The sequence below is a fragment of the Lepidochelys kempii genome, chromosome 14 (genome assembly GCF_965140285.1).
Source record: "Lepidochelys kempii isolate rLepKem1 chromosome 14, rLepKem1.hap1, whole genome shotgun sequence".
NCBI lineage: Eukaryota > Metazoa > Chordata > Testudines > Cheloniidae > Lepidochelys > Lepidochelys kempii.
Window position 1 is genome coordinate 25,601,575 of NC_136393.1, and position 12,222 is coordinate 25,613,796.

General features: G+C 45.3%; 1 protein-coding gene across 6 annotated transcripts in view; it reads right to left on the reverse strand.

Moving 5' to 3' along the window:
* The window catches only part of DNAH9 (dynein axonemal heavy chain 9), a 391,252-nt gene that overhangs the window by 282,678 nt on the left and 96,352 nt on the right, over positions 1–12,222 (reverse strand). For 5 of the 6 annotated variants that reach the window (XM_073310874.2, XM_073310875.2, XM_073310872.2 and 2 more), the window contains 2 exons: positions 7,316–7,420; positions 958–1,115 (listed from right to left, as the gene is read on the reverse strand). In XM_073310874.2, the coding sequence (XP_073166975.2) occupies positions 958–1,115; positions 7,316–7,420 (263 nt within the window). The remainder of the gene's footprint in view (positions 1–957; positions 1,116–7,315; positions 7,421–12,222) is intronic. The other variant, XM_073310873.2, reaches the window with a different exon arrangement.

A 12,222-nucleotide genomic window follows, 5' to 3' on the forward strand; every position in this document is an offset into this window, starting at 1 on the left:
TTAAATATCCTTAAACATCTGGCCCTAAGTCTCCTCCGCGTCTAGAAGAGGTACGGCATGGGCCATGGTGAGGCAAGCCTCCCAGGACTTACTGCTCTCCAGGGTGAAAGGGGTCATCACAAGGGTTGAGAGGGCAGCTCTGTCAGCACGGTCTGTGCCATACTAGGCCCCTCCGCTGAGACTGACATTGAGCTAATCAGAGTTGGGCAAGATCTTCTGGACAAACAGTAAGTTCACCAAAAAAAAAAAGCATTTTGTGGGCATGAATGGGGGCTGAATTTGGGAAACAGTTTTGGCTGAAAAGCAAATAAAAAATAAAATTGGAAATGTCAAACCGTTCAATTTGACATTTACACTGTGAACCATTTCGACATTTTGTTTTCAATCGGTATTTTGTTTAGAAAATGTCACTTTGAATAAACAATAGAAACATTTTGTTTGACCTAACAAAATGTTTTCAGTTTTTTGTTTCAGAAAAAAAAAAGTATTTGCTTAGAAAAACTGTTTTTTCCCCTCATCTTTTCAGGCCACCCACCAATGATCAATTCTTTGCTCAGCTCTAGGGCCAATGAATATGAACTGACGGTAGGGTTTGTAATGTGTCACACTAGGAACTGGACTGGCCAATCCATTTTGCAGAGGCTGCTGAATAACCATGAGGTGGCAACAACCTTTGGCCACCACCAGCTTGGGCCAGATTTGACCTTGTGATGAAAGGATTCCATCACCATGCCCCTGAGCCAGCCAGCTGCCAAAAGCTGCTTTTAACAGCTCAGAGACTTGTGCCTCTCTCTCTTCCCTGTACGATCATAAACCAAGACTTTTTGTCCAAGATCTGAGCTATCTATTAATAAAAGTGAATGGAAAGGCAGCTGTGTTCTGAGTCCCCTGACGACACTGACAAAAGTGAAGGAACTAGTTTATTAAATGGGGCACAAAAGCTGATCTGAACCTTACCTGAAAAGAGCTTTCAAGTTCTCGGGCAGTTCAGTTCGTCCAGCATAGCCAGGGTTCATTGTAATGAAAATGCCAACAGAAGGAATCAAATTGATGTCTTCTCCAAGGAAATTGAAACGTTGCTTTTTGTCCCTTATGGCATCCTGTATACTTTTCACCTGAGAACCGGAGTCACTGTTTTAGTTTGAGCATTCAGCTATAAAGAACAGACCACAGTATAGTATCTGTGCTAACTTATTTCTGCTGGGTCCCCTTGAGAAGTCTGTGGTTTATAGCTGTTCTTTTACTAACAACTTTGTACAGTTTGCTGGGCAGGGAACCTATATGACACTGGAATGCAAACTACAATAGGGACAAAAATCCCCAGTTATCATAGATTCATAGATTCCAAAGCCAGAAGGGACTACTGTGATCATCCAGTCTGACCCCCTGCATAACACAGGCCAGAGAACTGACCCAAAGAAATTTCTAGAGCAGATCTTTTAGAAAAACATCCAATCTTGATTTTAAAATTGTCAGTGACGGAGCATCCACCATGGCCTTTGGTAAGTTGATACAATGGCTAATTACTCTCACTGTTAAAAATGTACGGTATGTATTCTTTCCCATCTGAATTTGTCTAGCTTCAGCTTTCAGTCATTGGCTTGTTCTGTACTGAAGAACCCATTATTAAGTATTTGTTCCCCATGTAGGTACTTACAGACTGTGATCAAGTCACCCCTTAATCTTCTCTTTGTTAAGCTAAATAGACTGAGTTCTTTGAGTCTGTCACTGTAAGGCAGGTTCTCCAATCCTTTAATCATTCTTCTGACCCTTCTCTGAATCCTCTGCAATTTATTAACATCCTTCTTGAACTGTGGGCACCAGAACTGGACACAGGATTCCAGCAGTGATTAATAAATCAATCAATGTATAATGTACAAATGTACCTATTCTATAGACTAGACCAAAGGCTCCCGAACTGGGGTTCACAGAGCCCTGGTGCAATCCCAAATATCAGGGGAGGGGACCTGTGAGACAATCAATATATTAAAAACATGCTCTGTGCTGTGGTAAAGTTTGAGAACCCCTGCCCTAGGCAGATGTAGTCCAAAAATACTTTCCAATAGGACAAGCTGCACTGACATTAAACATACACCTTCACTTCATTTTCTTGTGCTCCAATGCAAATAAATGAAACACAGAAGCAGTGTTACATATTCTCGCTGGGAGTTTCATAAAGGTATAACCATTTCATGTAAAAACTGGTGCTACTGTATGATACTGTAATGTTATTTATTTATTTACTACTTCCAATTTTTAGAATACAATTTCAGGAGCCCATCTAGTGCTCTGGGCGCCTGTCCCATAAATGAGAAATCACCACACAAACAAAAGCACTGCCCTTAAGTCTCTCTCTCAGCCCACACTAAACCTCAACAGCCTGACCCCAGAGCGGGAAAATTTGGGCTTTGCAGCATGCCTGGAAGGCTCACCACTCCAGTCTCTGGCACACCAAGGCATGGGAGAGCATTCCAAACCCATGGCCCCTCCCAGAGAATACCCTGACAGACACTCCTTCTCATTCATAGTCAGGGAGCTCCCAGCTTGGGCACCGCTGCTGATCTCCACCGTGGTGGTATGTCACAGAGAGGTGATTTCTCATAACAAATGCACATTACAGAATATGGGTCCAATGTGCTGTACAGTATCCAGGGCCTTGCCTACAGAGGCCTCCTTTGCTCTCCACCTTTATGCTCCATAGCAGGAAGACTGCTACCAGGTAAAGATAAGGATAAGAATGGCCATATTGAATCGGACCAGTGGTCCATCTAGCCCAGTACCCTGTCTTCCAGCAGTGGCCAGTGCCAGATGCTTCTGAAGGAATGAACAGAACAGGGCAATTTATCGAGTGATCCATCCCCTGTCACGCAGTCCCAGCTTCTGGCAGGTGGAAGTTCAGGGACACCCAGAGCATGGGGATGCATCCCTGATCATCTTGGCTAAGAGCCATTGATAGATCTATCCTCCAAGAAAGTATCTAATTCTTTTTGAACCCAGTTATACTTTTAGGATGATACAACTCTATCTAAGATTCCACTATTTTAGGATAGCGTCTGAAATTTCACAGCCAGCCTTGCTCTCCTAGTAGGCAGGACCATTTGAAGGCTGCTAAAACCACAGGAGAGAGACAAATCATCTGATGGTTGAATCCAACTGACACACAGCAGGAATCTAAGTAATCTGCAGACAACCCAAAAGCTCCACAAATTTCTTCTCAGAGCTAAAGGAGATAATCTGATGGCACTTCTAACCCACTAATCTAGGAACCATCATCTTTCAGGACAGCTATGGAACTCTCCCAAAGTAGCCATTTGTCCCAGTCACACAGGTGGAAACACTCTCGACTTAAACTTTGCTTATGACACTGTTTATCAACCTCCAACCGTTACAAATGAAAGCAGAGAACTGATAAAATAACTTACAAGTGGTTCATAAAAACCTGAGCCATCACTATAGAGGAAGGAGGACTCTCCCACAGCCGCAACCATAGAACCCCGTCAGAACCACTGCAGAGATTACAGCATCTCACCAGCTCAACTTAGCCCACCCAGAGTGCTGTTACCTGACCTCAGCCCTCAACCCAAGGATGGTCTGAAGAATTATCATCACACTTCACACCAGGATGAAATACCCACCCATCCTCCTTGTCTAACACTGGGCCAGACACAGCGACAGAGGCTGGAAAGGCCTGAGGGTTGTCCATGGCACCATCTGTAATTCGCAATTCCCAAGGCAGTGTCACCAGCCTGAGAAGTACTACAAACCCTCCCTGCCCCACATCTGCTATCTGATGCCCCCCAGCCAGTACTGCTCACAGGTGCCTGGGGTGCAACCAGAATTTTCCTAAGAAGGGGGCCCAGGTTACCTGCCAGGTGGCATGGGCACAGAAGAGATGGAGGAGGAAGCATGAGGAGATGGCAGCCCAGTGGTTCTGGGAAGCAGGAAGCCAGGTGAGAGAGATCAGCTGGGATCTCTCTCCTCCACTCCTCTCCCATCAGAGAGACTAGGACCAACTGGGACCTCCCCTCCTACCGGGCAGTGTCTATGGCCAAGTGGGAGAACCTGGGGCCTCCTCATTGCACTCCTGCAAGATGCTGTAGGGAAGTTTTATTATTCCCAAGCAAACTGGCATCGAACTAGCTGAGCACTTGAGTAAGATCACTTAGGTAATATTTCATGAGACACTGTATCAAATACTATATAACAAATATAGCTATGTGCCACCTACTCTGTTCCTTCTATTAACTTCCTGTTTCTCTTGTTTGCTCATTTTATTGATCACATCTCTATACTTCTCATTTATCAAGTTCACAGCAGATTTGAATCTTTTAATGCTAACTAATGTTTTACTTAACATTATTTTCAGTGAGGGAAAGGATCTCCCCATTTTTTCACTAGTGGAATCAGAACAGCACTGAGCTGTCTTAAATTGTGACCAATTGCCTTTCTTCTGTAAGAAACCATATACTGACATTAGCAGTATGAATAAGACAACCCATGACATATTGCCACGGCTGCTCCTAATGGCAGCTAGCAAACATGGTGACAGAACAGCATTAGTGCCGCTCATTCAGTTGCAGCATTCTAACTCCTGGAGAAAGAACCATTCAAAGTTGAGTCATCTCTGGGTTCCTTCGGTCAAGCTTCCCTTTTTATTTATATATCCTCAAGGACCCCCTTTAGTGTGGACTTTAAACTGTAATGTGACAGAACACAAGTTAAGAAAGAATGATTCATAAACTCATCTAAGCAGTCAGGTGCTTCTTTGGGGATGTCAGGTGATCTAATGCTTATGACATGTCAATATTAGCTAGACTGTCCCAATATTATGGACTTTGTTTTATATACACTATACCCCCACCCCCTGAAAAAAGTGTCCCGGTTTTTCACACTTACTTACAAAATGTAATGTGATGTAAGAGAAATCCAGCCAGTTAGCATGACCTTGTCCATTTAGCCCAGGGCTTCTCAGCTCGGGGGTCAGGAACAAGCGTCAGGGGGTTGTGACAGCATTGCCCTTCCCATAGAGCCAAATCATGGCTAGACCCCAGCTACACTGGAGGAGGGTCTCGGGGGTTCTTGGTGTGGAAAAGCAGACCCCAGTATGAAGAGGCTGAGTTCCAGTGACATAAAGAAATGGGCACTTATAGCTTGGCCAGTTTGACCTCACCAAATTTTCTGGGTGCAGCCTGCAGGTTTCACACCCTCCGTGTTTTGATCTGAGTTTGGAATCATATGCTCTCAACACTCAAAGCATAACTCAGCTGAATCTGCCAGGTTTCAGTGAGTCCCTTGGGGAACCAGCAAGGAAATTCACTGGTTAGGGGCACACCTTTCAGTGACCCCCCTTTTCCTGCCTGTAGTGCCAAAGGTGAATGTGAAAAGAATGTTTAGCAAAGATTTGTATGGACCTGGGCTAGTTTTGCTGCTGGGCAAACAATGCTCGTTTCATCCAAAACTAGCACAGCTCTAACCTCCTTACTGGTTACTATTTCCTGATGTCACCTTTATCTTATTATGACATTGACACATGTAATGCAAGCCTTAGTATGCAACCTCTGGAATGAAAATTCAAACTCTCAGGCTAGGGATCATGAGAAAAGGACCAGAAACATGTTGGAAGGAAAAAGAAAAGGAGTACTTGTGGCACCTTAGAGACTAACCAATTTATTTGAGCATAAGCTTTCGTGAGCTACAGCTCACTTCATCGGATGCACACTGTGGAAACTGCAGAAGACATTATATATACAGAGACCATGAAACAATCCCTCCTCCCACCCCACTCTCCTGCTGGTAATAGCTTATCTAAAGTGATCACTCTCCTTAAAATGTGTATGGTAATCAAGTTGGGCCATTTCCAGCACAAATCCTCAGTTTGGGGGGGGGGGGGGGGGCGGAGGGTAAGAAAACCTGGATTTGTGCTGGAAATGGCCCAACTTGATTACCATACACATTTTAAGGAGAGTGATCACTTTAGATAAGCTATTACCAGCAGGAGAGTGGGGTGGGAGGAGGGATTGTTTCATGGTCTCTGTATATATAATGTCTTCTGCAGTTTCCACAGTGTGCATCCGATGAAGTGAGCTGTAGCTCACGAAAGCTTATGCTCAAATAAATTGGTTAGTCTCTAAGGTGCCACAAGTACTCCTTTTCTTTTTGCAAATACAGACTAATACGGCTGTTACTCTGAAACCTGTCATGTTGGAAGGAAGAAAAGCAAGAGGCAAAGCGGGGAAGAAGATTTAATAGCTCTTTCCCATCTCTGCTTTCCATGGTTCTGTGCTATCAATGTATCCTCAATATATACATGCATAAAGGCTGTAGCTCTCCCTGGGAGATCCAGCAGAATGACTCCCACTGACTTCAGTGGGCTTTGAATCAGCCCGAGAATCCCACTTCCCCACATAAAAACCTATTTCCATCTCGTCTCCATATGGAAAGAGAGACAGATTTACTGGCCACGATAAGCATGTAGGTTACAGTAAAGTCAGTTCTCAGCACTAAAATTAAGCTTTGTAATTGTTGCACAAGGGGTTAATAATACAAATTCTCATCATCCTAGTAGAATAATTTTGCATGTGAAAAGTTGCCATAAGAATTTCCCTCAAAATGATCAAGCATTGCTCTGCTTGGTTCCACTTTTCTGTCCGATGGAGAAAAATAAGGTGCCTACAATGGTGGGTGCATGAAGGGTCTGGGCTATTCTAGCTATGAGGTACCAGTTTCAGCCACAGCATCATGCAAAAGCAAGTATCTGGGGTAACCCAGATGTGCAAATTGGGAAAAAAATCTATCATTTGGAAGAACTGGCTGAGCAAGGGCATCATATGGCTCTCTACACTGGTCAAGGATGAGGGCTGTGTCTCTTTTCTAATTCTAAAGCAAAGATATGACCTGCCACCCTCAGCAGAGTGCAAATACTTTGTGGGAAGGGGAGTTATCACAGCCCGTGAAAGAACCCCAATGGCAGAGCATGTTACAGCATGTTAATAATGCTTCGGTGGCTCTCAGGCTACACCTGATATAGCAAAAGTCTCTATTCAAAATGTACAGGACACACAGGAGTTGTGCAAGAAGGGGCCTGGCCATCTGATGTTTGTTGGTGCAGTATAAAGAAAAACAAACCCTGATGCATATGCTATGGGACTGTACAACGATCAGGCAACTGTGGAAAGTGGTAGACACGAGTGAACTTAATTTCAGCACTCAAGCTTCAGCTGAAAATTACACCTGGGTTTAACTCCACCACAAAGACTTTGGTGCTTGATGGCTGCAATAATCACCAAGTTCATTACTGAGAGTATTCTTCACTTACCTGTACAGCCACCACTGAAAGGACCTCCACTGAGATTCTATTAAACTCATCAAAACAACCCCAGGCACCCGTCTGGGAAAGGCCTTTGTAAATATTTCCACAAGACTGCAACAAAAGAAGTTCAAGAGCAAAATTGCCAATGGCATTAGTTTCAGAGAAAAATGGATAATTTATTTTCCACCCTATTTATTTATAACAATCTCCGGTATACTGTGGGTGTTCAGAAAAGTGCACCAAAACAGCAGGCACAATAAATTATAATCTTTATAGCTCTCCATAGTGTGCTACATGATTTGTTAATTGCACATTTTCAATATACAAGCACTAGAATCCCTTTTAAAGGTCACTGGTATTGAATTACTGATGCCCTGCTTCCTGGGAGGCCCACAAACTGAATAAAAGATGATTCAAGGATGTCAGAGTCATTCTACTGCACCAGATGAACAGGAATAAAAATACATTTGGACAGCTTAGCTGATTGAAGGTGCAGGAGGTTTCACAGGACCCTCTCAAGGCCAATGACCAGATCCCCACACTAGAGAGAGTAGTCAGTGTTCACAGACAGCACTGAGATGGGACAGGCGCTGAGGTGTCCATAGAACTTCAGGCCTTAGCTGAAGGAAACCAGAACAGAACAAGAGAAGCAATCTCAGCAAAGAAGGGAGCAAATGTTTTTCCTGGAGAGGAGGAAGGATGACTCAGTGACTGGGGTGCTAAGCTGGGACCTAGGCGATGCGGGTTCAATTCTCTGCCTGACCACAGACTTAGACCTTGGGCAATTAACTTAGTGCCAGATTTCCACGGGTAGTTTGGTGCAGATAGGTGCCAAGCTGGATTTTCAAAAATACCTGATCAGGTGCCTAACTCGCTTAGGTTGCTCTGTACATCCCACTAGGCACCTAAATACCTTTGGAAATCTGGCCCTTAGCCTTTTTGGGTACTGTCTACCCTGCACACTAAGACGTGAGACCTGGGTCCAGCAATTGTAAGGCCAGGTTTACATTGTAATATGGATGCTGAAGTGCAGTCTTGGACACACTGAATCCACAAGCTGGGATCCCACAAACCCAGGTTTACAATGCAATGTAGACAGACCCTGTCTGACTCAGTTCCCATCAGTTCAATGGGAATAACCACCCTGCCTCACAGGGGTGTGAAGAAAAATGGAAATGGTGCCATATCAGCACCCATAGATCTAGTGTTATGGACCAACTGCTACCTAGCTATGAACTCAGAGAATGAAATACATCTGGTAAGGAGAATGCATCAGAGGGATCGGTTTTATGTAGGTTTCTTAAGGAAAGTAATGCTGTTCAGGTGGACACCTAATACTGGCCATCTTAAGATGGAGGGCTATGCTGATATAAGGCCAGGGAGGTGACTGAACATATTGGCTCAGGTGGCAGACACTATTTACTGAGTAGGAGGAAAGCTTAGATTGGAAGTGATACCAGCTGGTGGATGTCATTTTCAGACATGTGTTCTCTGAACTGATGGACCATTATGCAGGAGCTGACAAGGGCATCATATAGCATGCTCCAAAAAGTACACTGGTTTAGCCTGTGTCCTCAATGCAAAGTGGGCATGTTATCAGACCAAGGTAAGCATGTCTTCAGCTTTAGCCTACACTCCAGCCAGGCCAGAGAACTTCGTTGTAAAGCGGCAGCAGCAGCATGCTTGGGTTAGGGGTCTTGTGTGTGGAAGGGAACAACACTAGAAGAAACACAGGAAAAGCCCAAATTAATGCTGCAGTGAAGACAAATCCTAAGAGTCAGATCCTGCTCTGATTTACATCATATACAGTGATTACAGTAACAATGGGGCTACAAAGGGTGGAAGCAAGTGCTGAGTTTGGCCCAAAGAGGATATATTAGCTAGTAGTTGAGGTCTGGCAACACTCACCAAAACCAGCTGCATTGCTCTGAAAATAACTGTTCCTTTGGGTGGGACAAATCTAAACCTAGGGTCAGGGACATGCACCATGCCCAAAATGGTTAGAGTGAAATCTAGTTGGGTTTCAGACAAGATCTCTCCCTTACAGTCCAGTTTATCCTCCTCTTTGATCCTACAGTGAAATCATAATGCTGAATTTACGACATCACAGGCATTTCCAAGCAGGAGGGGAAGCTGGACTGCAATGGAGGAAGATTTACAGACAGAAAGAGGTTATGGACCTTCCAGTTACTTGAGTTCTTCACAGTATTTTGTCCCTATGGGTGCTTCACCATAGGATGTGTGCACTTCCATGCACTCTCAACTGGTATCTGGAAAGTAGTGTCCACAGGCTTGCACCTGTGCAGAACCGTGCCTCATGCTCTGAATGAGGGCAGATAGGGAGGCACGAGCCTGCTACCACTCAGTTCCTTCTCAACAGTGATGCCTAACTCCACAGCAGAAGGGAAGGAGGGCGGGCAGGAGACAAAACACCTTGAAAAACTTGAGTTACTGTAATGTAAGTAACCTCCTTCTTCTTCAAGTATCTGTCCCTATGGATGCTCCACCATGGAGACTCCAAAGCAGCCACTCATTGGGTGCTGAGAGATAAGTCCAGGACAGTTTGAAGGATGGCATCACCAAAGGTAGCTTCATCTCTGGAAGCAGGTAAGATGGTGTCATGTTTGGCAAAGGCATGGACAGAAGATGAAGTAGCAGTCCTGCAGAATTCTGCTACGGGAGCATCTTTCAGTGGAGCCATAGATGTGGACAGAGCTCCAGCAGAGCACGCTGTTACTCTGTGAAGGAGCTGTGCCACAGCATCATCCCAACTGGTCATGAGGCAACCTGAAACCTATTTAGACAGTCTGTGTGTGGAAATCAGTTGGTCTTTCATCCTATCTGCAACTGATACAAATACGCAAGGAGAAGGCCCAAATGGTTTTATCCTGTTCAGATATAAAAATGGTTTTATCCTGTTCAGATAATCCTGTTCAGATTGAAAGCATGGGCCCTCCTAACATCCAGTGCATGAAGGCTTGATTCTTCTCTGGAGACGTGAGGCTTTAGGTAGAAAACTGGTAGGTGAATCTCCTGGTTGATGTTATGTTCTGAGGAGACCTTTGGGAGGAAGTAAAGATGGGGAACCAGAATAACCTTCTCTTTGTAAAAGACAGTGTACGGTGGGTCCGCCATGGATGCTCCCAGCTCCCCCATTCACCTTGCTGAGGTGATGGCAATTAGATAAATGTCGAGGAAGAGTTGGAGGGCAGAGCAGGTCACCATTGGTTCAAATGTGGGGGAGGGGTTTCTTAGGGTGTTCAAACCCAAGTTGAGGCCTCACTGGAGGGGGGTTGACAAATGGGAGGAGCAAGTTGTATAGGCCCTGAAGAACTCTGGATGCTGCCAGACGGGCAAAGATTGAGAAGCCCTGGATGGGCAAATGGAGGCTGTGGTGGTGGCCAGATGTACTCAATACAGCTCACTGAGAGACCCTGTGTCTTTAGTGCTAACAGATAGTCCAGAATCATGGAGAATGGAACTTCTGAGGCTTGAGAAGATGGGAGGAAGCACCAGGGTTGGAAGCACTTCCACTTTTGCAGGTTCGTCTTGCAAGTACTGGGCTTTCTACTGGACAGGAGGACTGATTGAACTCTATCCAAGCAGGGCAATTCCATGCCTGAGAGCCACTGAGGAGCCATGCTCTCAGGCTTAGGGAGGAGAGGCTAGGATGAGTAAGGAACCCCAAATTCTGTGGCAATAGGTCCTTAGTGTTAGGAAGTTTGAGGGGTGTTGCCTCCAAAAGGCAGATGAGGTGTGAGTAGCACACCTGTCTTGGCCAAGCAGGTGCTACGGGAATAGCTCTTGCTCCGTCTTGGCATAGCTTGAGAAGGGTCCAAGGCAGTTTGCAGAGAGGCTTTCACAACCACATGTCCTTCAGTGATAATAGACCGGAATTGACCTTTCTGATCTCATGGAAAGCGATCAATAATGTGTGTAAATTTAGAGTATGTGTTGAAATCATATTGTGCTATGAAGGCATGGTAGTTGGCAATGCCAAACTGGAGAGCGGGTGATGTGTAACTCTTCCTTCCCAGCAAGTCCTACCACTTGGATTCCTTATCTGATGGAGAGAGCCTAGAGCGAGCTTGATGGTTCCTCTCACTGGTGGCATCCAGTGCAAGGGAACTGGGGCTAGGATGGGAGAAGTAGTACTCCATTCCCTTTGGAGGGATGTAGTATTTCTGCTCTGCCCACTTACAGGTCAGTGGGATTTTGGCAGGTGTTTGCCATAGGGGATGTGCAGTTGGGCAATCTTTCCCTGGGGACTGATGTTCAGGATGTCCACCAAGGAATGTTTACATTCTTGCACTTCCTCCAGCGGGCTTTGAAGTGAGTCCATTAGTCTTTTCATGAGGTCCTGGAAGGTCTTAATATCATCAGCGTAGGAGTGAGGTGGTGGCATTATCACGTCGTCTGAAGAGATCTTTACAGAAATCTCCTCAGCCTGAAACTCTCATTCCTCCTGTACGTCGGCTGGTACTGGAGAAGTATACGGTTCCAAGGTGTGCAGTACCTTAGGACAGTCTGTGAATGCTGGGGGTGCCAGTGCTTTCTCTTAGGCTCCCCATGGAATTAGTCACCATAGTGGCCCCTCAGGTCCCAATAATCCCGCCGGGCAGGGAGATAAAGGAAGGAATTGCAGTGATAATCATAATCTCTGGGCCTACAATGTCTGGTAGATTCCCTAGGATCCTCTTCATGAAAGAGACTCATGGGAGTAGGCTAGCACAATACTGAGATCTCCTAGTCTGAGGAATCTTCCCCTGAACTAAGGTGTGTGTGGGGGGAGTCCTCTGATGTCCTACTTGGTACCGAAGGCTGGAGACTTAAGCAAGTCTCAACTCTTGCTCTTGCAGCGGTGCCGGCAAGTGGCTCTGGTAGATCTTCCCCCGCACTGGCGAGCCAGGTTC